The sequence below is a fragment of the Pogona vitticeps genome, chromosome 1 (assembly GCF_051106095.1).
Source record: "Pogona vitticeps strain Pit_001003342236 chromosome 1, PviZW2.1, whole genome shotgun sequence".
Classification (NCBI taxonomy): domain Eukaryota; kingdom Metazoa; phylum Chordata; class Lepidosauria; order Squamata; family Agamidae; genus Pogona; species Pogona vitticeps.
Window position 1 is genome coordinate 78603831 of NC_135783.1, and position 26685 is coordinate 78630515.

The 26685-nt window shown below is 42.8% G+C and overlaps 1 protein-coding gene and 1 long non-coding RNA gene across 4 annotated transcripts; one reads left to right on the plus strand and one right to left on the minus strand.

Moving 5' to 3' along the window:
• Nucleotides 1-803: 803 nt before the first annotated feature.
• On the minus strand, nt 804-8323 carry LOC144585949 (uncharacterized). Of its 2 annotated transcripts, XR_013540589.1 has the most exons (3): nt 8223-8323; nt 5579-6378; nt 804-5000 (listed from the first exon to the last, which is right to left on the minus strand). It is a non-coding gene; the product is annotated as an uncharacterized LOC144585949 (long non-coding RNA). The 2 variants fall into 2 exon arrangements; XR_013540588.1 differs by having other exon boundaries at nt 804-6378.
• NMBR (neuromedin B receptor) lies at nt 7296-25318 on the plus strand. 2 transcript variants are annotated; one of them, XM_020814209.3, is made up of 3 exons: nt 7296-8360; nt 19065-19413; nt 22578-25318. In XM_020814209.3, exons 1-3 carry the CDS (start codon nt 7948-7950, stop codon nt 22962-22964), a joined length of 1149 nt encoding a protein of 382 aa, XP_020669868.1. In that variant the 5' UTR covers nt 7296-7947; the 3' UTR covers nt 22965-25318. The 2 variants fall into 2 exon arrangements, with proteins under 2 accessions (XP_020669868.1, XP_078239437.1); XM_078383311.1 differs by lacking the exon at nt 7296-8360 and adding an exon at nt 8407-15165.
• The last annotated feature ends 1367 nt before the right edge of the window (nt 25319-26685 follow it).

Below are 26685 nucleotides of genomic sequence, written 5' to 3' on the forward strand. Positions count from 1 at the left end.
GGCTCATGTCTGATGCTACTGCTCCTCTCCTGACCTTTGCTATAGAAAACTCTTGTCACTGCACAATTTTGCTGTTTTATCTCTGGGGCCCCAATTAACCTTAACGCTGTCAGGGAGGGAGAGAGGGTGGGAAAGCCCAAACAAAAGCTGTGTACATGTGGCCTGTGTGGTAATCCCCAATGAACACTGTCAGCAAAAAATCCACAACCCGACCTCATCAACTAGCAGCCGGCAGCACAATAGGGTGGTGAATGTGCAACTGGCAATCGGAGTCATCTTGTGCTAGAAACACATGACACTCCTGGCTTCACTCCTAGCTCCAGCTGGTCTAGATGGCTGCATTGCTCAGGTGAGCGGAGCTGCACTCCACCGGCAGGTGTTAGGACAGTGTCCCTGGTATCCTGAGCTCTTCAGTACAAGACACCATGGAAAGTAGTGCCACTTGCCTTATTCTCAGCAGGACCCAGGGTGCCATTTGGGCTGGCAGAACATATTTGATCCAGAAGACGCTCCTAAGAAAAGAGCCTTCAAGGATGTCTATCAGCCTCACAAGAGCGCTAATCTAATGCTGAGAATGAAAATCAGCCTTCTGAGAAGTGTATGGGGTCTGGCAACAATGGGAAGCCCCCAGAGGTAAAGGTTTAAAATAAACGTCAAAGTCTGCTTCAGAACTTCTACATTTCACATGCTCATTTTCAGGATCCTACCTTTCAAAACGGTTCATGCTCTAAACTCCAGAGGATGTGAAAAAATACATCTAAGCAGATTTATCCGGATTCTTCGGTTGCCTAATAAGTTTCTTAAAAATATATAGCCTTACCTCTCTTCTGCACTTACTGATACTCTATTTTGACGCCGATCCGTTTGTCCTTTCCTGTGCTTTTATACTAACGTGGTCCGTGGGCCCCTTCCTTCCTTTCTTCCTTCCTGCCTTCCCTGTGATGGACACCTAAGAGCTCCTTCCACACGAGGACCCAAAGCAAACTCAGCCAGACAGCCTTACTCCGTGGTCTTCGTAAGTAGGGGTCGATTTCCCCATCCAGCATCCTTTCCTGCTCCGCTGAGGAACCCGTAGCGCCGCTGAAGAAGCAACGGCAAAGACTTGGGGGAGAGAAGGCGAGGAAAAGGGGGAGGGAGGGAGATACGCACCAGCCGCAGCCCCGGGGTGGCGTTGCTGGGGGTCCCCATTCATGCAGCCGCCTGCCTGCCACTGGTGCCCAGGAGACTTGCTGTGATCATCCTCGGTCCAAGGGAACTGTTCTCCAGCCAGACCGAAGAGCAGTTTTCCCCCGCCCAGAGGGCTCACAAAGAGAGCCCGCCAGGGAGGGAGGGAGGGAGGCAGAGAGGGAGGGAAAGAGGGAGGAAGGGACAGAGGAAACGAGGCAACCCTGACCGCCGTCCATTGACAAAGATCCCCCAGCCCGACACGCGGCTTGGGCTTTGCCGTCCATCTTTTCGCCCGCGGCCTCTCCGGCTGCCTCGACGCAGACCTCCCGCTCTGCAAGCACACAACTGAAGTCCATCGGAACCGCGTTCTGTTATTCTGTGGGGACAGGTTGTTATTCTGCGGGACAAACCCACCTGTCGGGCTTACGGAACCAGCTCCCTCTCGCCCCCGCATTTGCCCCCAAGCGTGGGTTGTTCATTTGTTCCGTGCTGTCAAATCCCAACCCACCGACAGCGACCCTAACAGGGTTTTCAAGATAGGCGAGAATTAAAACCAGGCAACTTGTTTCCACACATGAGAAGAAAGGTACATAACAGCCACCCACACCCCCAAACTCCAGTCAACAGATGAATTAAATAATAATCTAAACCCATTTTTAGCCATTCCTACCACTATAAGTAAATCCTGAATGGCCATCAGGAGGTCATGAAATATGGAAGTTGGAATGTGAAAATAGTAATGAAGAGAGGAGAAAGGAAGTGACCTATGTTGGTATAGTGTACTATAAAGACGTGGATTTTGACCTGTGAAAATATTGTCACCCTCTTCCCATACATGTAAATGTATTCTGAGGTCTGGAGGTGGACAAAGATCAATCAAGCAGACCAAAACAAACTGCCACTGTTTTTTCCCCCATTAATAATAGTTATCTGCCCAGAGGCAGAGATTGCCAAGCAGCATGTAACAATATAACTTGGCTTTAAAACCTATAATCAGAGCACCAAAACAGAAAAGATCCAGAATTACTAATACGAAGTAGCAAAGGGGGCAAAACAATATGTGCTTCAATTACCTCAAGATAATACAGTAACAGACAGTATGTATCTGTCTTTCCAAGTGGTTAACAATACAATCTGCTAGCAAGAAAAAGTTAGTAAGATAACAACAGCTGTGAAACATCAATGCAAAAAAAAAAAAATCTAGGCAGGAATTCAGCTTTTCTGCAGTAGCAGCTGCTGACTCTAATAGAGAACAAATTATGCAGGAAAATTGCTCCCAAAGACAAGAAAAGAAGATGGGGCAAGAGGTGAGAAAAGGGGGGAATGAATGATAAATACATGTTTTGTTTTGCATTTTTCCTGTAGAGGTGGGCAAGCCAACTTCTTAAGGAGAAAGTTCCACAACTGGGATGCTGCCACCAACAAGGGAGTAATACAGGTGTACATACATAAAATTTGCTGGTTGTCAATATCTGCAGTAGTTTCTAAGTAAATAAACAAGTCTGTGTATGTGGGAAGGAAGGCATATGACCTAAAAAACCCTGTATGTATGGAACTGAACAGAAGGCAGGATCCTTAAGGTTGAAGAGCTCAGCAGGGAGCATTGAAAATATATTAATCAAGATAATTCTTTGCTCTTTTTGGTGTCTTTAATCAATCTAACAGGGCCGTGGTGGCGCTGCGGGCTAAACCGCAGAAGCCTCTGCTGCAGGGTCAGAAGACCAAGCAGTCGTAAGATCGAATCCACACAACGGAGTGAGCTCCTGTTGCTTGTCCCAGCTCCCACCAACCTAGCGGTTCGAAAGCATGCAAATGCAAGTAGATAAATAGGGACCACCTCGGTGGGAAGGTAACAGTGTTCCGTGTCTAAGTTGCACTGGCCATGTGACCACGGAAGATTGTCTTCAGACAAAACGCTGGCTCTATGGCTTGGAAACGGGGATGGGCACCGCCCCCTAGAGTCGAACACGACTGGACAAAAAATTGTCAAGGGGAACCTTTACCTTTACCTTTAATCAATCTAACAGATTATAATTACTTGGTGGAGGAAGCAGATTCATTTCTAAATGGAGAGATAATGTGTCTTCATCTTTGACTCCTAATTCCAGATATGGTAGGGAGAAGAACTTGGGACAGAAATTTTTTGGCATATCAAGGCCAGGCCCTGAAACATAGTATGAAGCAAATGCATGTCAGTAACTTTTGTTTACCACCAAAGAAAAATATGCACTCCTACACATCTAAGCATCAAGAAGCTGGACTTATGGTTTACAAGACATGACTTCAAGAAGGTCTGAAGCCTTAGGAATGCTTATTCAGTTTGTGATGCAGTTGTGAGCAGGAATAGCATTGAAGCACAGATGGGGAATATGCACCCCAGTTTCTGTCCAAGTGGTTGATAATTCCTTCTTATCCTTCTGCTTTGTGCATAATGATTTTGTCCCTTTAATCATAATGGGGCTAGAAGATTTAGAGTGAAAATTTTGGCATTAAGATAGTCAATTTTTCAGTAAACATCACTTTTCATCAATTGCTACAATCAAGCATTTAAACCAACATGTTTCAAAGGAAAATGTAACATCTTGAAACACATGTTATTGTTCCAAAATAACGCCTCCCCCCCCCTTACTTGATAAGTTCAATGGAGATTACCTCTGGATATCTGCGTGTATGCTGATGTGTATGTTCAATAGTCACTGCTCAATAGAATGAAGCCTGCTTGAAGAGTATTAAATTAAATCCTCATTATTTGGTCTGACCAAAGGTTAGGTGGTAGCATGGTGAAGAATGAGCCAGGTATAGGTAGACCTCTGGCTGGGAAATTGCTTTGCTCACCCCATCCTGTAGCGTACTTTATTCTGTTGGGATTGTAAGCAATGCAACATGCAAAGGAATGCATGCTTACTTGGGAGAAAGTGTGTGTCAAACTTGATGGATAGCTTGCATGACTCCTCTCTCTCTCTGGCCAATTAACTGATCTTTTCTCTTGGTGAGCAAAGATGGTCCCTCCCCTATTTTCCACTGTTTTACTGCCTTTGTTGAGACAGAATCTTTTGAGACATCAGAGAGGAAAAGATGCTCCACATGTCCACATGTTTTTTCTCTCAACCATGTGGCCTGAGATAAGCCGTTAAAAAATTATTTTTTAACTCTTTTCTTCATTCCTTCTACTATCCTTTTGTGTTTTATTGAAGTCTTCTGTAACCAATTCAAACCTACAATTTGCAGCATCAGTGAGTAAATAACTGTTTTCTTTTTATCTTAAAAGCAGTGTCTGAGTAATTACGTGAGCTGGTTAAATGCATTGGGTGTGTGTTTGGGAACTTGCTACTTGGTTTTAACTCCTAAAGGTACTAGTCCTTCCATTGTGCAATTAAGGGAATTAAATACATTTCTCTCTGCTGGTACTACATGAACCATAACACTCTCTAATAGATTCAAGTATGTACAGAGGGCAAGCATCTTCAACACATGCAAAAAACACTCGTTTTTCACTGAGGAAAAAAAACCAGTAAGAAAGAAGAGTAAAAGAGCTTGAGACAACATGGAATAGTAGAATAGAATGTTTCAGCTACTACCAAGGTAATAATGTACAGGACTGAGACTCCACCTGGCTCCAGTTCAAGATTTCTTGCTGCAGCTTACTGTCCCTGTAAGATTGTGTTCTAAACTGAAAAGTTCTGGAACAGGGCTGGACAAACATTGGGTGCTGAAGGATTTGTGTTGTTTTCCTTTCATTCTTATCTGCTCTGAGTTCTGTCCTTAGATTCTGCTCAGTCTTCTCCCAATGTCCTGTTCTAGAGCCCCTAAAGTTGTTCAAGGTCTCCAATGGTCTGATCGCACAAGGACAGAGAGGTGCAACATAGGTAGTTATTGGCTGAATTCACATAGAAGGAAGCGCTCCTGTGTGCAATATGATTTCCATATGTGTTAAATAAATTTAGCCTACATTCACCTGTCTTTTCTTTTACACATGCACACATCTTTTATCTGTCAAATGTTTAAGGTGCCCTTATATCTTCAGTGCCCCCACTACCCTCAGGTATGCTTTTTGGCTTGCTTATTTAAGCCTGCTGGGTTATCCAGCCAACACATTAATCACCTCCCTACCTGTCATTGCTGTTGTCCCCCACTCCACATCTCCATTTGTAACACAAAAAGTAGGGATTCAATAGATGTATTTGTCCATACTAAGGAACCTGCTTAGGAGGACGGGAGTTGCTGGGCTAAAGTCCTACATCCTTGGACAAATGATGTTGTTTCTCTCTTCCACACAAAATAAGGACACAAATAAGAACTAATCACATGCGGATGTTCCTGCTGAACTGGATGAATAATATGAAACGCTTGACAAGAAAAAGTATGAGCTTATGCCAGTGTTTGGCAACTGCCCTGTGTTGGTGAATCTTACCTGTCCCTCCTCTGTTACACTGTGAGACTAATCTCAGTGAATCGATGGGGCTTCCTGTCAAACGAATGTTCCATTCCGAATCCTGCCAAATAAATGTTCCACTCCGAATCAGGGCATATAAAGAACGCGAGGCTGGGTGGATTAATGGCATGGGGATTCCTTTCATTCATTCATTTTCTTCATTTCTCAGCGTTCCAGAGTTGCGGGTTTGGTCTGTTCAGCTCGCCTCCTCTCTCTTTTTCTCCCTCCTCCCTCAAATCCCTCGTACTTTGTCACGCACCGTTGTGCCACATCACTTCGGAATAAGATCAGAACACCATCTCCGCGGAGAGTTTTTGAACAACCCGTGCAATCCGCGATCCAATATGCACTTATCTGGAAGTCCGAGTCCCAGTCTGAAGCGACGCGTCCTGCTGGTCAGTAAGCACGCGGAGGATTGCGCCCTTAACCGCCAAGACCCGCACTACCACCCAGCCTCAGGTGCCGCCAGGGCTGCTCTTTGAAAACTTTCTCTTTGACGGTAGTCGACGGGGGACGGCGCAGGGATAGGGATTTGGCTGATCCAAAGAGTTATGGTTCTTTGAATGCGCTTAATTCCAATACTTACTCCCCCCGCCCCCATGATAGCGCTCGTTCTCTGTCAGGCATACACACATCCCTTGCTCCATCTGTTGTTTGCGGGCTCCTACCACAGAATGGGCAAGGCACTCTTTGGGCAGCTTTGCATATTTCTGCGTGCTTATAGTATATATATAGTCAACTCAGTCATCGGCCGTCAGTCACTTTGTGAGGGTTCATCTCTGAAAAGAGAGGGTGACAGATGTCTTGACCAAGCAAAAAAGAATTACGATTTCCCTGCCTCAGCTCAAAATACACACAAAGAGACCACCATAAAATCTGAAGTCTGCAAACACCCAGGAAAACTGCAAAGTTTCTTTGTATATTATTGCATTTATCCCTCAACTTTTCTCCAGTGAACTCAAGACGGCGTTAAGTGGCCTCTACCCTTCAACTCAACCAACCCTGCGAGGTGGCTTAGGCTGAGATTGTGTCCAGATCGTTTCAGTAGGACAGCTTCCAACCAAGAATTAGTTCATGTGCTTTCTTACCAGCAAGTAAGCCAGACTGAACTCCCTGGGGCTTACTTCTGAGTAGACCTGAGTCTAGTCAGCGTCGCTAGATCACAGGTTGCGTACTCTGCCCTGCGGCCAAATAGGGGGCGGGGGAACTTCCGGCAAGCCTGTTCAGCACCAAAGGGCGGACAGTTCCCCCTTCTGCCGCCGCCTTGCCGCCGGCTGGGCCCCAAGATAGGAACGGGCCGTCGGTCCTGGGGGAGCACCTTGGCGCTCGGCGGGGCAGCGTCTGAGAGCCGGCGGTGGGGTATGTCCTCCCACCCAGAGCAGTGCAGCCCAGGGCGGGGGATTTGTTTATTCCCCAGCAGACTCTCTCCTAAATTCATCCCTCGGGATGGGAGGCTTGGACCTCTAGGCTCTGCTGCCCCCGGGCGCCCGTGGTCCCAAGGCCAAGGTGGTCCGGTCTTCGAAAACAAACCCACTGGGGAGGACGCCTGAGGCGGAGCCACGCATCTCGACTCCCGGTTGCCGCTTCACTCCGCGAGGGCAAAAACCTCCTTGGTGGGTTTGGAAGTTATAAAAGGGGAGGGGGGAGGGGGACGCCAGAGGGGTGCCCCTCCTCCCGCCAAAACAACAACAACAACAACAACAACAACAATAACTCTGGGCGCCGACCTCCCTCAGAGCTGCTCCTCCTCGCGGAGGCGGACCTGGGCGTCCATAAAAGCAAGGCGCCCGCTGGAAAAGGAGGGAAAACTCCTCGGGCTGCTGCTGCTCGGAGGGAACTGAGAGAGAGACGGGCAAGTAGGCGAGGCGAGACCGGTCGCATCCGGGAAAAGGGCCAAGAGGAGTCGCCTTCGAGTCGGGAGAGAGGCGAGCTGCCTTCGCGGAGGGAGCTCTGCAGAGGCGATCTGCTTCTGGGCAGAGAGATGAAGCCACGGAGAAGCCTGGGAGGCGGCTGAGGGCGCCACGAGAGCCCGGCTGGGCTGCTGCCTGGACGCGTGGTGGTGGTGGTGGTTTCCACCCCGTGGGCTGCCATTCCCTCTGGACGCCCTGACACGGGAGGAGGCGAGCCCATGGGTTCCTGTGGGGCTGGTTTCCGCTTCAGCGCCTCAGGGAAGGGCAGAGCGCGCGGCCTCGACAGTCGCTGGAAAGGGCGCCCAGGCTAGCGGAGTCCTTTCCCGGAGGAGGCGGGCTCGCAGCTTGGGAGAAACCTCTCGCCGGGCGCAGCCAGCCTCCGAAAGGCACCGAGAAAAGGCGTCGCCCTGGGGACGCCTTCCCTCGCCGGAGGCCACCATGCCGCTGCGCTCGACGGCTCGGCCTTGGGACAACCTGACAGCTGAGGGGAACGCCAGCTCAGAGTTGGGGCCGGGGCTGCTGCTGCCGCCTCAGCCGCCGGCGCTCTTCATCATCCGCTGCGTGATCCCCTCGCTGTACCTGGTGATCATGGCCGTGGGCTTGCTGGGCAACGTGACGCTGCTGAAGGTCTTCGCCGGCCAGGGCGCCGGGCGCAGCGTGCCCAACATCTTCATCTCCAGCCTGGCCGTCGGCGACCTCTTGCTGCTCCTCACCTGCGTGCCCGTGGACGCCTCGCGCTTCTTCCTCGAGCGCTGGCTCTTCGGCGAGCTGGGCTGCAAGCTGCTGCCGGCCATCCAGCTCACCTCGGTGGGCGTCTCCGTCTTCACGCTCACCGCCCTCAGCGCCGACAGGTAGGCGAGCCTGGAGGCGGGGGGGGGGGGAAGAGAGGCTCCGTTCTCTTGCCTCCCCTTGCGAGCCCGCCAGCGGCCGTGCCCTCCCAGAATCCTCCAGCCAGCTTGGCCAGGGGATTCTGGGCCTTGTAGTCCAAAGAAGGAACTGCTCAACTCTCAGGAGGCCGAAGAGGAAGGAAGACGTTCGGTGGCAGAACGAGAAAGTCCCCGCTGCTGTACTCGCAAAAGAGTGAGGAAAAAGCCACCTTTCTCTCTCACACACGCACGCAAGGCCTTCTCCCCTAACCGTATTACACAGAAATTTTAGTGTGGGAATATCGAAGGAGGAAGGGCTTTACTTGTTCAGTTTCTGCCTCTTCCCCCCCCCCCTTTGTAAAGTTTTAGACAGCACAAGTGGTCTGACAGAGCGCAATCCTAGCGGGGTTTTTAAAAAATCTGGGTTGGATTCCAGCCAAGAAAGTGGGTTCTGTGATGTGGATGCCCCTAAGGCTCGACACAGGAATCCTGTTGATGTATGCCCTGTTTCTGTATTTGTTTTCATGGTTTTAAGTGGAGCCCTGTCATCACAGGTCGACTCTGAGTGCAATTGATCATAAACAGAAAACCCTTTCTTCTTCCTTGAGTTGAATTAACCATGGTTTTTATATGTATACATATAGCTTCTCAATCTTTTAGATTTTATTTGGAAGCAAAAGAGCTCTTTACACCTAAATGAAAACATCTTTCGACACACCACAAAAATCATGTGTAGGAAATTAATATCTGAACATTCATTTTCAGTGAATTGCTGAACATGTCAGTGGTTTAGGTATTTGGCTGTGCAGCCAGATTTTGGGAGTTCATTTCCCCACTCTGCCTCCTTGATAAGGTCTGGGCTCAATGATCCATAGGGTCCCTTCCAGCTCTGTAGTTCTAAATGGTGGTGATGTAAAATGTATGAAACCCACTTGCCATAACAAAGAGTTGATGGCCATAGTGTGGTTTCAAATGGGTTTGAGGCACATTTGTGGTGGATCATGGCTATTTGTGATATGTAAACAGAATTCCCATCGTCAGTGCTAGTCTGACTTTGAACATCAGATCCAGGAGAGGAAAAAAGGGAGCACATCTTTGCCTTTGTGTTTTGTTTGAGAGCTTCCAGAGTCATCTGGCTGACAAGAAAGGCCCAACAGATCTTGCCACCTGAAGCAAAAGGCAGCATCCTTTTGCCTACCTGGAAGCACATGGGCTGGAAGTTGTACTTTTACTTCAGAAATGTCTACAAGACAGTGTCTTCCATCAGTGTCCTGAGGATAACAGACTAGTTCTGAGGGTGCAAGATAAGTATGTAACATATGTTGTTGCATCCTCCAACAGAGATGGATGTCTGGATAGGACAGGAGGAAGGCCATTTCTCTCCCCCACCCTGCTAATGCTCCCATTTTGCAACCAGATGGATTCACGTTGCCTTACAGGAACACTGGTCCTGCTGGTTCAGCAGGATTGTAAAAATGGTTTGTAAAGTCATGAAGGATCCTATGTTCTTAAAAATTACAGAATATAGAGCATCCTAGCATTGTGTCTAGTTTTAGTGAACCACTTTGTCAATAAAAATACTTTAAAAGGCATTCAACTACATAGCTATTTGTACTGGATTGTGGCTAAATACAGAGGAAGAAATCAACGTTCCTGAAGATTTTCTATATCTATGTTCAATCATCAGTCCAAATTCAGGCTGAAGCCAAGAAGGAGTATGAGACTGGGAATGACATCTATGAAAAAATAGAAAAGATGCCCAAGAGTAAATATGTGTCACTGGTGACCAAGGGGAAGATCATGATATTCCCAATTATTATGTATAGGTTCGAAAGCTAAACAGTGAAGAAAACTGACAGGCGAAAGAAAAGGAGAGAGAGATTAATTTGAAACGATGTGCTGGAAGATTGCTTTCCACATACCATGGACTACCAGAAAGAAAATAAATAAGTTCTATATCAAATCTGAACTTTCACTAGAAGTTGACTAAAATGAAACTATCATACTAAAATGGCTAAAATGAAGCTATCATACTTTTTCCACATCCTGAGAAGATAACACTGACTGGAAAAGTCAGTAATTGTCAGAACGCTTGAAGGCAGTCGGGGAAAAAATAAGAGTAAATATGAGATGGACTGACACAATAAAGGAAGCCAAAGGCTTAAGCTTGCAAAATCTGAGCAAAACTGTTAATCATGGGACCTTTATTATAGGGTTATTAATTATTTGTTATTTATTTATAAGGTTACCATATGTGGGAAGTGACGTGATGACACAAAACAACAGCAACAAATGTGCATTGCATCTGGATAAAGCCTAAAGTCCAAGTCAGATCAGTTAACAGTGTTCAGGATGTTTTCATTGCAAAATGAGCTTTTCCTTTACGATGACAAGTTTCAAAGCTGGACTCTAAAATAATCGTTGTTAGCAATTTAGGTTTTGAAAACATGAAAAAACAAAGTATCTTCAAACAACAGAAGCAAAAACCAATGACGACTATAATGTTCCTGAAAAAAAGGGCCGGGGTGGGGTGGGGGGGGGGGAGAAAAGGGAATGGAGGAAGAAAGTTTGAATGACTGACAAATGCACTTCCTAATTCTGGGGCAAGTTTTATAAGGGGCTCTTCAACTGCTGGGCTTTTCTGTGAAGTGAGGATGGTGCTATGAAATAGCTAAAGTGTTCTGCCATTGTGACAGTGCTTCACTACCAAACCAAAACCAAACCCGAAAACAAACAAACAAAACAAAAAACAACAGCCCCCCCCCCGGGTTGGTTATCAAGTATCATGACTCATTATTCCTTGAACCTTTTCTTCTAAAACACTGTGTGTCCTGATCTGAGACACTTCCAGAATGTATCCTCTCATCCATTCTCTCTCTCTCTCTCTCTCTCTCTCTCTCTCTCTCTCTTTTGGTATAAATCATTCTTAAAACAAGTGTAGTAAAAAATGTGCACGTAATTTACACTGCTTGACAGGATTGTTCAATTAGTGCAACTATTATTATGCTGCAAACAACTTGCACAATTAAAGCTGCACCTGTGGATATTTCAACAAGGTTTTTGCCAAAAAAATTTGTTGCTGCCAGTTCTCTTAAAAGAAAGAGAAAGGCACGTAGCAGAAAAATTCCTTCTAGCTGCATGTCTGCAATTCAGCCAAATAAGTGCCCTGCTAAGGGACTATTTGGCTGCAAATTTTATCCAGTTATGATAAAGAGAACAAAAAATGATATGTATTTCTGGATTTCTAGAAATAGTGAATGGGAAGCACCAATGTAAGATTGGCAAATCTGCACTTGAGTTTATAATTTGAGTCAATACAGTCTTGTAAATTGATATGAACAGAAGTCATCTATTTCACAAAATGCCTAACCAGCATGCAAGCCGAATCTTGTTAGTGGTGCCTATATGTGGTTTATAAATACTACAGAAGAAAAAGAGAATGAATTAATAAGGAAGGAAAAAAACTACTGAACAAGGGAAAAGGCCCTATAGGCCATAATTAGGTATGTATTTGAAATCAAAGTTGACAAAACTACAGTAATTAAAAAGTTGTTTGGGCTTCATTCTTTTTACAGTGTCATAGGAAAGTCAATTGTTATACACACATAGTTCCAAATGCAAATATAATGCTTATTGAATCCAAATATTTTTCTAGTTATGTATACTGTAAGCAATATAGAAATTAGATATGGCTATATCTTCATTTTTCTTAGTATCAGGTTTTGCAAAATTCTAAATCAAAAATGTCAGGGAAAAAATCAGTACATTTAGAAAGTAATCATCAGCTTAGAAAAGAGTACTCCAGATATGTGGCCTAAAAGCTGAAATTCTGGAAACCATAAATTTTCTGTTATGTGTCATCAAGTCAAAACCGATTTATAGTGATCCTGATAAGGTAAGTGAGATATTTAAGGATAGGTTTTAACAGTTACTCCCCAGTAAGTTTCCATGGTTGAGCAGAAATTTGAACTGGTCTTCTGAGTCCTAGCCTGTCACACTACCCAACAATATTCTAGTAACCATCAGTTCAAAATGGTAAATAAGGAAAGAAAGAAATAGAAAGAAATAATGAATGAATGAATGAATGAATGAATGAATGAATGAATGAATGAATGAATGAATCAAGGTAGGTAGGTAGGTAGGTAGGTAGGTAGGTAGGTAGGTCGGTCGGTCGGTCGGTCGGTCGGTAGGTCGGTCGGTCGGTCGGTCGGTCGGTCGGTCGGTCGGTTGGTTGGTTGGTTCCCATGCTCCCAAAACTGCTGATATAGAATTTATTGAATGAAACGACTCCTCTATACATCAAGATCTATATGTTAACATGTGAAACCTGCAAAAATTATATTATTATGCAACATGCTATTGTTCAGGTTTCTGGCCATATGGGCAAGTCTTCTGCCAGGATATTCTGTTCCAGGCTTTCTATCCCAATCAGAATCCCATGCCCTCTGGAATGCAGAGTCTTTCATGTATGTACTATTTTAGGGTGATCTACTCCCACTTCTAAATTATTTTCTAAAGGGTTAAAAAATCACATCCTTTCTGCATATCTTGGAGTTTCTCTTAATATGCCAATGCCTCCCTTTTGTGCACTGATGGTACCTCTTTGATTACTAAGGAGTCCAGATGTTCAAGGCATTTTCTGAGGATTTCTTATGCTAGCAATAAAATGCTATGTTGTTATTTTGTCTTTTTCTCTTTAATGGACTTTCTCTCCTAAGAAAGAGGAGAACATGTTCTGAAGATCCCATGAAGTTCACTGGATGAGGCAGGATGACGGCATGATAAAAAGCCTCATCTGAAATCACCCTCATTTAGAGAATGATTTTATAATGTACTACATTTCTAACTGAAGTGTCCACCTCCCTTTTAAGCATGACAGACCTTTCTTTCTCTGTATGTATTAATATGTGGTATTTCAGGAGAGATATACCAGCTGAAAGTGTAAAAAAAAAGAGAGAAAGAATGGCAGAAAAAAAAAACACTGTAGACAGTAAGGAGTGTTTTTGCTTCTTCTGCACTTTATGGCAGCAACAGATCCAGACTATTAATCCTAGAAACAACATTTGCTTGCCAAGAAGCCTGTTTACAATCTTTGCCCGAGTTAGCAGCATTTTGCAATATCACACGGAGACTTTCACTTGCAGCTTTTCTCTAATCCTTGCATCTGCCATCAATGATTTTGAAGTTTACAGAGGAAATAGGGAGCATGATTCCATGAAAGGCAAGGCATTATGAGGATAAATGGTTAGGAAGCCATTTTTTTTCCGAGCGCCACTGGTCTCTCCTGCCAGTCATTTCTACTTTCCAAGAAACCAATATGTGAATTTGACCTTTTTTTCCCTTAGTAATTGTGTCTAAGAGATAGACATTGATCTTGCTTATCTGAGCATGTCTGCCTCAAGAGGCAGCTTCTTGATTCAGTTCCCTGCAGCTGGAAATGCCTGTGAACATGGCAAACCATATCAAATTGAGATGTTTTTAATTATGTTAGAAGTGCCACAACATGGTGGAACTTTGATGCACTAAAATGTTATCATTTTCTAGTCTGGAAGATAACTGCTTCAGCTGGAAAACCCATTTGCTTTCTGACTTTCAAAGTAGCAATTCTAGACATCTGAAGGGCCAGAACACCTTGTGGTTGCAAAACAGGGCACTTCAGAGCAAATGGCTGTGAGATAAGCTATTCCCATATTGGCACTTGCTTTGGGCTTTTGCAGTGCTGCAAAGAAAAATGCCTGTTCTGTATAGTAGACTACCAGAAGCAGCCAATCATTGTGAGAACAACCAGATGAGTGATTTAAAGCATTGTTTCTTTACATTTGAGCATGGTAGCTGTCATATGCAACATATCGTTAACTTGGACATAAGTCTGCGTGATGCCTGTTACAGTTTTGGGATTAGCATTGGACCACCTTGAACAAACAGTCTTGAATGCAAGCAAGCTATTAGTTATACTGTGAAGGTATAGGCAGATATATATGGCTGTTTTTTCCCCTAGACACTTCCCTAGCCTAGCAAACTCTCTCTCTCTGTGTGTGTGTGTGTGCGTGTGTGTGTGTGTGTGTGTGTTCAGAAGCATGGAGAACACCATGCTTCCAGTCCAAATAAGTATCTGCCAATACCCCTGTCTGCTTAGGTACTAGATGGGCTGGGTATAAATGTAGTGAATTAATGAACCAACAAACTTTACATTTATTAGATTTTAACCCCTCCTCATTAGACAAAGTCTACTCGGGGCGGCTTACACGCATGATAAAAAACATAATAATGTAACAAACATCATAAAATCATCCAAAACATCATAACTTTAACACTTATTTTAAAACATTGCCAGGATGAAATAACTCAAAAAACAAAGACTAGAGATCAGCTAATTGACTGGAGGGAAGGCCTGCCGAAAGAGCCAAGTTTTTAAACGGCTTTTAAAAACACCCAGCGAGGGTGCCAGACAGATTTCTGTTGAAAGGCTGTTCCATAGCCAAGAGGCCACTGCCGAGAAGGCCCGGTTTCTTGTTCTTTCTTTCCAGGCCTTTCTCGGCGTTAGGCCCTTCAGCCCTCCCTGCTGGCTATGTTGGGTGATTTGGGTAGATCTAAACAGTCCCAATGTACATCATCATTAACGAACGAACGAACGAACGAACGAACGAACGAACCAACCAACCAACCAACCAACCAACCAACCAACCAACCAACCAACCAACCAACCAACCAACCAACCAACCAACCAACCAACCAACCAACCAACCAACCAACCATAATGAAAAAAAAATCATGCATGTCAGGCCTCAAGGTAGGTTAAACAGCCCACAGTATGGACTTTTTCATATGAAGATGTCTTTTTAAAAAAAAGTTAGTACTTCCTTTATTTTATTTCTTTACAACTCTGTGATTGTTTTATGTGCATACTCTATGGCTTAATTTTTTTCTCAATTTACTTAGACATTTTTTGCTGGGTCTCATGTGAACATTTTAAGCATTTAAACATAATATAGAATCAGCAATGTTCAAATACAGTTCAAGAGTTCATCTTAAAAAAACCCCAACAAACCAAAGGGATTTGTGGCTCTTTCAAGCTTACTTAAGAAACAGTCTGAATTATAACAAAGAAATAAGCCCAGTAACAACAGCAATAACTAACAATATTAACTAACTGGGCTGTTATAAGCCCAGTAACAACAGCAGTAACTAACAATAACGAAAGACTATAATGCCTGGAAAAGTTGAAGGCAACAGGAAAAGAGGCAACAGGAAAAGAGGAAGACTGAATGTGATATATATTGCCCAACAAAGTTTGCAAGACCTGAGTCAGTTTACAGTGGGGTCTTGACTTAAGAACGGCTTGAGTTAAGAACATTTTGACTTAAGAACCACTCTCTTAGGAAAATATTGACTTGACTTACATACTTAGATTTGAGTTAAGAACTGAAAAAAACCCACGTGGGAGGCAGGGAAAGTGCAAAATTTGAACTTTCAGTTAACTGTTGGCCAGTGAAAAGGGTGCCTGTCTGCTTCCTCACTCCTCCCAGCGTTTAGAGAGTGGATTGGGAGACAGTATTCAGACTGCCTGGTACTGCCTGGACTGTCTTTTCCCTGCCTTCCCTGAACCTTTCTTGACCTAAGAAAAAAAAGAAACAAAATATCCCCCTCTAGTGGTCGAAGGCGGAATAGCAGCTTCCCATTAGTTTCTATGGACGGAAAAGAGCAGATACGGATCAAATGGTTCTCAATGCATTCCTATGGGAAATGCAGATTTGACCTGAGAACTTTTTGACTTGAGAACCACCTTCCAATACGGATTAAGTTCTCAAGTCAAGACCCCACTGTATTACAGAATGTTTTCAAAGTCATTAATTCATGTCATCACAGGTCAGAAATTATTTAATAGCACAGAGCAACTAGAACAATAGCTGCTTGGTGTTGGAACCAGAGAATTGGTGTCAGCTTATTCCAGAAGAAAAAAAATATGATTCTGAAATATAGCTGTGGACACACAAGTGCAAGTACATCACCTCCTCCATCATTCTTAAAAAGCTTCTGGACAGTAATTCTAGTTAATGCCTGTAATCCTGTTAGGTGGGTTCTGCTGGTACAATAGGAATGATGTCATTGTCAGAGGCAAATTGCAGCTGATTAAAGGCTTCCTTTTATGAATTTGGATGCATGTTACTTTTTTGTGTGCAAAAGGTGCACACCCTGAAATAACAAAATGAAGCCTTTAATCAGTGATGATCTGCCACTGCTGATGGCATCCATCTCATTCTGTAGGCAGAACTGCTAAACAAAATTTCCGCTAGTGTGCCCCTGGGGATACTAATTCTGTTCAGTTGCATGCTATGTCTATGGCCAACCAAGAGCCCTATTTGAAATGATTCCTATTGAAAGTGATACATGCCACTATTTGTGTTTGCATATTTATATTCTGTTATGGCTATGTGCTCCACATGCTACAATTTGGACCTGATCTGACCTGTCATTCATTCAACTTCATTTCACATAAACAAAATCTAAAATATGTGGTTCATTTGCTGTCCCCCATCTTTCTGAATCCTACTGAAAACCTTGACTAGGATTCTGTTATATTTGTAGGAAAGCCCATTTTCCAGAAGCCTCACACCTGGTCCAAGGTGCCCCAGTTCAGCTCAGATGTTGAGCTGCACCCAAATCAGATGCCTCCCTCTGTTCTCCAAATCACAATGCCTTTCAGTGAGGATTTCAGCAACAAGTAATTTGGTCAAGGCTCTCCCGCTCATTAAAATGAAATCAGTTTTTTTTAAAAAATGAGTACTCTAACACTTATCCCAGCAGCTGTATCCATTCCTGATACAGCTGCACAAATGTCAACAGTCCTGGATTTATGGCAGCTGAGCATTTCTCCTGGATACAAATGAGATATTGGAGACTGTTTTTCTCTGCTCCACAGTGCTCTGCAAAGGGCTGTCTGGATTTGCTAGGGATTTAGATTTACTAAGGGGATTTCCTAATCTAATCAACATACTTATTGGTTAACACAGCAGTTAATAAAAGGAACAAATCTCCAGCTTCAAATTCCTGGGTCCCATTTATCATGGTTGTTTGAAGAAAGCTGGAAGGTGCTTGATGCTTGAAGGATAAAGACAAACAGTTTTCATTATACTTGCAAGGATGGAGCTGGAAGGATTCGTGGAGGGTGGCACGTCTGTGTAATGTGAAGCCAAAATACACATTCCTTGCAGATCAATTCAGGGATCAGGTTAGTCTTCTACAATAAATACCTTGTAGGGTTAGTTGTTGATCATCCTTTTAAGATCCCAATATATGTCAAATGACAAAAGCACTACTGCCATCAGCTGTGCTCAGCAGAAACATAGCTCTAATAACTGCACTGAATTTTAAAATTTTACAGTTCAGCCTATACATATCTGCTCCATAATAAGGTAAAGGTTCCCCTTGACATTTAGTCCAGTCATGTCCAACTCTAGGATGTGGTGCTCATCCCTGCTTCCAAGCCATAGAGCCAGTGTTTGTCCATAGACAGTTTCCGTGGTCATGTGGTCAGTGCAACTAGACACGGAATGCTGTTACCTTTCCACCATAGTGGTACCTATTTATCTACTTGCATTTTTACATGCTTTTGAACTGCTAGGTTGGCAGGAGCTGGGACAAGCGACGGGAGCTCACTCCGTTGCATGGATTCGATCTTATGACTGCTGGTCTTCTGGCCTTGCAGCACAGAGGCTTCTGCGGTTTAACCCGCAGCACCTCCATGTCCCACCTGCTCCATAATAAGTTCCACTAAATAGAACTGGGCTTATTTCTAAGGAAGAGGATATGAGGGTTATAGACTTAATTTTAAAAAAGAAAACCACGGTCAGTCAATCAGAGTTGCAAGCTATATTCTGTGATGCAAAAGTCCATTTCACCCAGCTCCCAATCCCAAATACAGGACAACAGAAGTTAATTTCAATTGTTACTACAATTACGGTAGGTTATAACTTGTCAACATATTCAGGAATAATAATAGCAGTGAGCAGGTAGAATAAATGAAACATCCTGAAACATAGCCCATACAAAGTTTTTTTTAAAAAATGTAAAATAAGATCTTGTACCAGCCAACAGATATTATAACTATGAAAAGAATCCCTGTTAGTTGTCCAGGGTGATGTGATGTCACGGTGCTTTGAACTTCCAGCTGTTCACCAGGATGAAAATGTGTGCAAGGGCAAAACAAGTCTTTAGTGGTTGCCCATGGTACAAGCAGAGGGGGCTGTGTTCAGAGTAATGTGGTGCTCTCCCTCATTCATCTACAGTCTACTTATGCAAGCCTATAGCTTTGTGTAAAATAGCTGCAGGAAAAAAAAGGTGGCTGGGAATTACAATCTAGAAGTATCTGGAGGTCTATCATCACCCACCCCTCTTCAACACTTTTCTAAATTGGCCCATTTATATGTATTTCAGAACCAGTTACTTGCTTGCTTCTGCCCTCTCTGTTTTTTTCTGTGTCTATTCTGTCCTTGCAGTAACACATACAGATATGGAGACATAAATGGGCCCTCATTCAATAAGTCTTTTGAAGAGCAATGTGGGAACTATCTGTTTACTGCTATATTTTCTGTCTCCACTCCTCCCAAAGTACTGTAAGATGTTATCTGCTTTCAATAAAAGCTGGTGTTCTTTAAATAATAACACCCTTTCCCTCTTATCCTCTTTCAGATACAAGGCAATTGTAAATCCGATGGACATTCAAGCATCCAGTGCAGTCTTATGGACCTGTATTAAAGCTGTTGCCATCTGGGTAATTTCCATCTTGCTCTCAGTTCCTGAAGCAGTATTCTCTGAAGTGGCACACATCAACGATGCAGACAATGTCAGTTTCACACAATGCATACGGTATCCCCTGAAGGATGATTTGCACCCAAAAATCCATTCAGTGATGATACTTCTGGTATATCTCCTTATTCCACTCACTATCATTAGTATCTACTATTACCATATTGCCAGGACTTTAATTAAGAGTGCACATAATCTCCCCGGAGAATACAGTGAACAATCTAAAAAACAGGTAAGCTAACTTCACATGAATCTTAGATGTACTTTAAAATATTAATTTCAGGCATAGAATCATAGAATAATGAAGTTGGAAGGGGGCCTGTAAGGCCATGGAGTCCAACACCCTGCTCAATACAGGAATACAAATCAATGGATATCTGCCAGGTGGTTGTCTAGATTTCTCTTGAATGCCTCCAATGTTGGAGCACTCAGCACCTCCTGAGATAACCAGAAAATTATGTGACCCACCCTTCAGTTTAACATGCAACATAAGTTGAAAAATAGGCTTTCTCCATCAAGATGGTTTGAGAAGTACTTTTCATAACACTGAATGTTTTGTCTGTGTCAAGGAAACTAAGACAAGTACAGCTGAGCAAATTCACCTGACCCACAGACATTTTTGTAGGGCTTTCCAGAATTCACTGCAAATTCTGTCTGTTTGCATGGCTCTTAGAACAGTTTCATTTGGTTCTTGTAGAGACCTAAAAACAGACATCAGTAATGCCAGTGCTGTATGCAAACTTCACCATAGTCTGCAAAGGCTTAAGTCCTTCAAATATCTAGATTCCAGGAAGACCTTGGATTGGAGCCAAACACTACTTGGGTTCCAGATTAAATTTTAGGCATTTGATCCTTTATCTTCCCTATCTCTAGATAGTAATAACAGCCGCATTACTTGTTGCTTTTTTGCTAAATTATATTAACTGTATGATATGAGTCATACAAACATGGTTATTGGTTTAAGAATTGTTTGCTAGGTCACAAAAATACAGCATTTGGTGGAAAAACAGTAGGCAACATAAACACCATTAAGGCCATCTTTATAAATATACTTCTCCCTTTAACAATGTTGGGGCTAGGGGTGCAGGACCCCCGTGTAGTTCAAAATCCATGTATAACTCTCATGCCCCCCCCAATATAATTAGCCCGACTACTTCCATTTGGACCAGGTGCTGCTATACCACCAACATGAGGAGCCTTGGTATGCCAGAGACCCACCTTCCTCAAGCTATTCTTCTCCTGGAGCAAAATAGCAGCACGGCATTTATTGAACATTTATTTATTGAACATTCATTTATTAAATTAATTATTAAGAATCCACTTATAACCAAAACTGTGCTGCTCAGACCTGTGCAATTCAAGGGATAACTGTAGAGCTTGAACTGGTGGATCTCAGGCAATTTACCTGGAGCTTTAATAAGTTGCAGTCTTGAGCACTATTGCTTGAAAGTCAAGTCCACCAAAATTCCTTCCAAGAGAAATTGCTTTGCACTAATCTTTATGAGTAATTGCAGTTAGTGTGACATTTGTATAACATGTTCATGAACACAGTAAGTACCAGACTATACTTATAGTGGCTGCTGATCAGTTGCTAGGAACAATTTAAAGTGCTGGTTTTACCTATAAAGCCCTAAACAGCCTGAGTCCAAGCTATCTCAAAGATTATATCTCCCATTATGAGCCAGCTCAGGTGTTAAGATCATCAGGAGAAGATTTTCTCTTGGTCCTGCCACATTAAAAGGTAAGTCTGATGGGGACACAGGAGGGAGCCTTCTCTTTTGGAACTCCCTCCCACAGGAGGCCAGATTGGCCCCAACTTTGCTATCCCTCTGCAACCAGATAAAGACCTTTCTCTTCAGGCAAGCGTTTCCTTGGTAAACCAGCTACTTGTGTGTGATTTTAGATAGATTGTTATGCATTGCTGCTTTGACTGGATTTTTAGTACTACTTGTGTTTTCCATTTTTGGGGTTTCCATTTCTCAGAGTGACATTTTTTTTTTTTGGTATACTTATTGATCTTTGCCTTAAAATTGCCTGTTAATGTTCTAAGAAGGCTCCTTATTGATTTTCTTTAGTTTTAAATATTGTCTTTTAATGATATTAACCACTGTTATATACTCATTGCTTTCAACTTTAAATATTATCGTTCATTTTTGTAAGCCACCTTGGGTCCTTTTCAAGGAGAAAGGCAGGGAACAAACAAACAAACAAAACAAAACAAAACAAGCAAGCAAGCAAGCAAGCAAGCACCTGCTGTGAAAAGATTAGAGTATAGCCTTTCAACAGGATGCACTGTTTGGGTAGAAGCCATTGGACCAATAGAAAATTACCGTGTCATGGGTAAGAAAGCAGCAGAGAAAGCGTATTCCTTCACATGCAGCCTGTCTGAATTTTCATCAGGCTATGATTAATTAGCGGGAGGTCTGGTCCTGCACATCTAGGTATTCTTACATTTTGTTCTGCTGTGTTCGTGTAACCTGAGACAGAAAATGACTGACAGTAATTTTTGCTTTCTCCTAGACCTTGACAGACTATGTCCACTTTTAGCCCCTCCCCAAATGCTTCCCAAATAGCAAATCATTTCCACAGAAGCCTTTTATGGGGGAGGGGGGGGTGAATTGCCATTTATGTAATTTCTCCTCTTCCACCACCATCCCTATCCTAGATATAAATTGCTTGTTTTAATGATATCTGAAAGGCAAACTGGATGACAGCAATTGTTTATTTGTTTGCCTGTTTTGCAGAGGTGCCCTCCTCCATAAGACTTATGTTTATCATGATAGGCAATTTTCTCATCAGTGTCCAGATACATTGCATTTAGCATGTTTTCCTTTATAATTGGTCCTTTGGAGATCAACATAGGCTTAATTTGAAAGTCTTATTGCTGAGCCACATATCTTTTAGTCCTGCAGTGGGAGGGAAAACAGCCTAATATTCCTAGGGAATATTTGTTTCTTTCAAAATCTGAGCACTAATTTGAGAACAAAAGAATGCTGGATAAAGACATGAGAAGGAAGGAAAAGCTAGTCCTTTGCCACTGTTGTCACTTCTGGTCCCCTTTTACACATGGAGGGTGATGATAGATCTGTTGCAGAGGACCTCTGATATCCTTGGGCTGTCTCCCTCTAAAGAAAGCCTGGGGAAAAAAAAATCAGGGTTCCATCACACATCGAGAGCTTACATGGATAGTGGAGGCTTCTCCACTTAAGATTGTCACCTGTACACAAAGAGGGCAAGAGAACTCAGATGGAGGGGGTCATGCCTAGCACATACCTCTTCTTATGTGCATATTCAACACATTTTTATCACCACCAAATAAGATTCAGATATGACCAAAAACTATGGAACAGCTTTGTTTGCTGTGATTGATGACCTTTATTCATTTTATTTTTCTAGATGGAAACTCGAAAGCGCCTGGCTAAAATCGTACTCGTCTTTGTTGGGCTTTTTGCTGTCTGCTGGTTACCTACCCATGTGCTGTACATGTACCGGTCCTTTAATTACCATAAAATCGACCCATCCCTTGGCCATATGATCATTACTTTGGTAGCCCGAGTGCTCAGCTTCTGCAATTCTTGCGTCAACCCCTTTGCACTCTATTTTCTGAGTGAGAGTTTTAGGCGGCACTTCAATGCCCAGCTTTGCTGTCGCATAACGCCTCATCGACAGAGATCTGCCAGTTACCTGAACAGCACCTCAGCCATTCGGATGACTTCTGTGGAAAATAACACCAGGAACACTGATGCTATGACAACAATTGTGAATGGGCATAACCCCAAATAAGATATACCATTGTGACTACTGTACATCCAAGCTTGAAATGAGTTTGTTTTAAGCATTATCTCTGCTGCATGTCACAGTTATTTAAAACAGATTATTAGTACCTTTAATTTAAGGACAAGCATTTATTTATCTTCCTCTGGTTTACAAAGGAAGTATTTTTACCTTCTTGTGGATTTGGAAGGATATACAGTATATTCTCACTTAGTAGCAGCGGAGGAATTGTTTCCAAAATTCTTGGATGGGAACTGAGGAACACAAATGAAAAAGGGGCAGGATGAAGACTAATATATACAATTAGTTGTTTATCTTGTTGAAGAAGTATATATTACTATAAAAGAGTGCTTTCATCTGGGAACTTTTAGGATACTATATTGCTGTGTAACGCCTTCTTTCAAAAGGTAGCCTCCCTGACTCAGTCATGTGCATACTTTGATGTTCTGCCTGTACCTCTAGATTCTGACTCCACTGACTGTGTCTTCAATGAATTTCTGATGGAAATAAATACATTATTTTATTTAATTGTTGAAATATCAATGAATATGTATATGAACACATTTCCCATCCAGGTTGCAAGCTGTTTACAATAAAACAGACCGGAACTGGATGAGGAACTATATATGCAAATAGATCCACTGCATAGTCTGGTTGGGCTAATAACACTGAAAAAGTAGAGGATATACTGGGATTACCTACTCTAAATCCTGATGCCCTGCTTGCCCTGCTCCCATGGAGAATGCAGCTACAGGTGAATTCTCCATCACAAGGAGAGCCATGACAGGGCTTCCCTCACAGGCTCTGACTCCTCTGTCTTCTTCCCTGCTTTCTTCTACAATTTGGACAAGGAAGTCCTGAAACCAGGAGTCTATTCTATACTTGTAGCTCTCCATATAACTTTGGATCCTATATCCTATGGACAGGTGATGCCGACAAGCACAGCTTGCTGCATAAGAAGAACATGTGAATATGAATGTCCAGCCAGGGGTATTGCCTGTAGGGCATTGCTTTGATTTTGTGCAAATCTGTTATCATAAAGGATTATAATGTGATCCATTACATATGTATTGAGATGCTAATTGTGTGTGACCAATATATACATTGCAACAGGCACCTATCAAAATTGTTCAGTTTGCCACAAGGCTAGATTGCCTAACAGCCACAATGAGGTGCATTAGCAAGACAATGTTGCCTCACATTGCGAACAGTTCACTTTAAAAATTATTATTGCTTAGTGCTTAATTGATGTGGCTTGTCTGTCCATCCTACCACCCATCTCATTTCATACTACAGGAGCTTTTGTCTGCATCACTGTGTCACATTTTGAATCTGGTAAACATCTGTGACATTTGAATAATAAATGGCCAGTTACAAATGAATGTTCTTTTTGTGGGACTATCTTTGAAGATAGTCCAGAAAATGCAACTGGTACAAAATGATGCCATGTGTGTCCTGGTGGTTGGTAGAGAGTTCAATGTTATCTTTACTGGCCCCAGTCTGAATGGCTGGTACTGTCCTCTGAAGCCCTCATTTTAAATTGGGTTTCAGATTAGTTTAAAGACTACCTTCATTGGTACCACCCTGTCTGCACTCTGAGATCATTGTTGAAAACCATAACCAAAATATTGTAGTTTTCTACATTTTCTGTGTTTTATGATTTCTTCATCTTTCTTTCTTCATCTTGGTTCTTCTTCATTGTTCATCCAAGAAATTCTCTGCATTCTGTGGTAAATCCAGAAGACAGCTACCGAACACATGACGTTTCAATCTTGAACTGTTGCACAACTTTTCTCGTGTGGTAATTGCCTTGTAATGACAGTGACAGTAAAGGAAGGGAATGACGTACTTTAATGTGGGCTCAGCTATATTTAAAGAGAATGGTTTTTAAAAAATGTTTTCAGTCATTTCTCCTACCTTATTCTGTGTAGCATGAACAGCATGAGGCTGGCAGCATATTTTGATCCAAGGACACATTTAGTGTGACAAGGGAGAACCAGATTGTGAAAAGGCATGAGCCTCAGGTTTTGGCAGAAGCCAAAACCACCACCACCACCGAACAGCTTGTTACAACTGTAAGAAAAGGTTTATAGCTCCTTTCAGGCAGGAAATGAGTACATCTTGAACACATTGCTTTGCAGACATCTTGTCCAAAGTTCAGAGTAGCATGATATTTGTGAATTGTCATTGCCCTGGAGTCCTGTGGAAACTTCTTAAATGTTACTTTGCTACAAATTGTGTATTGTATTTCCCTGACAGTTTACATGGTTCTATTACTGTGAAACAGTAGATGTTGTCAGTCTGAAGATTTCTGTGTGAGGTGGCTCTGTGTAGTAATGATTAAAAATGATCAAAGCAGAAGACAGCATGGCTGGGCTGCTCTTTGTTCGTAAAGTTGCTGCACAACTCTTTTCAAAAGCTCCAGATAGAAAGTAGATGTTTACACTTCAGCTGAGAACAAAATCAATACGCTTTATGACCCACATGTACAGAGTTGGGCTTAGTGTCTCTTTGAAAGCTGTGTGATAAAAATAATTGGAACTAAAAATGACAAATACTGAAGTCCAGATACAGATTTCAGGGGCTTATAATGATCTCGGCAAAGAAGAAAGGAACATCCCTGGAGGACTCAAACCTCACCATTGCCTCGCCTCTTTCCCAGAAATGACCATAGAGCAGGGGTCAGGGAACTTTTTTACCTTTTACCCCCCCACAAAAAAATTTATATACATTACCCCCTTGATTCGAAAGGAAGGAAATCATACATTATTTGAATTAAAATATTATTGAATCTACACAGGCTGTGTACTGAACTAGCAGGATGCACCAAATTTGATAAAGATGTGCCCTATTTTTGCTGGAACACATTACACTCCAGCCATGGTGCGGTATAGGGAGTAGTAAGGTGTCCAATGTTCCTAGCAAGTTGCATTAAATTTTTGTTAGCTCGCAGAGGATTTAATCATCAGCAGATTGGTGCTAGCAATGACATGCTTGCTAGAGACAGCCAACGCAGAATTGGGGGGGGGGCTTTCCCTACCACTTTAATCATTCTACATGTGTGGTGTGCAAAAAGGAACAAACCAGGCTAAAGGTCATGTCACCACCCTGGTGCCACAGCCCAATATCAAAGGACCAGTGTGCTTTTTTATCATCATCAATGGAAAATTCAGCAGTGGCCAGAGGATTGGAAAAGATCAGTCTACATTTATTTATTTATTTATTTATTTATTTATTTATTTTATTTTATTTTATTTATTTATATCCCACCTATCTAGTCGGTTAAGACCACTACATCCCAATCCCAAAGAAGGGAAGTGCCAAAGAATGCTCCAACTACCATACAATTGCACTCATTTCACATGCTAGCAAGGTTATGCTCAAAATCCTGCAAGGCAGACTTCAGCAGTATGTGGACCAAGAACTCCCACAAGTGCAAGCTGGATTTCAAAGGGGCAGAGGAACTAGAGACCAAATTGCTAACATGCGCTGGATTATGGAGAAAGCTAGAGAGTTCCAGAAAAACATCTACTTCTGCTTCATTGACTATGAAAAAGCATGGCAGAAAGTGAGGAGGACTTAAAGAACCGCTTAATGAGGGTGAAAGAGGAGAGTGCAAAAAAATGGTCTGAAGCGCAACATCAAAAAAGTAAGATCATGGCCACTGGTCCCATCACCTCCTGGCAAATAGAAGGGGAAGATATGGAGGCGGTGAAAGATTTTACTTTCT

Excerpts from the sequence above, each read along its gene's own strand:
- NMBR (XM_020814209.3), top strand. The coding sequence starts at position 7,948 with ATGCCGCTGCGCTCGACGGCTCGGCCTTGGGACAACCTGACAGCTGAG. Across the intron at positions 8,361-19,064 it reads ACCGCCCTCAGCGCCGACAG|ATACAAGGCAATTGTAAATC; the intron begins GTAGGCGAGCCT and ends ATCCTCTTTCAG. Across the intron at positions 19,414-22,577 it reads GTGAACAATCTAAAAAACAG|ATGGAAACTCGAAAGCGCCT; the intron begins GTAAGCTAACTT and ends TTATTTTTCTAG.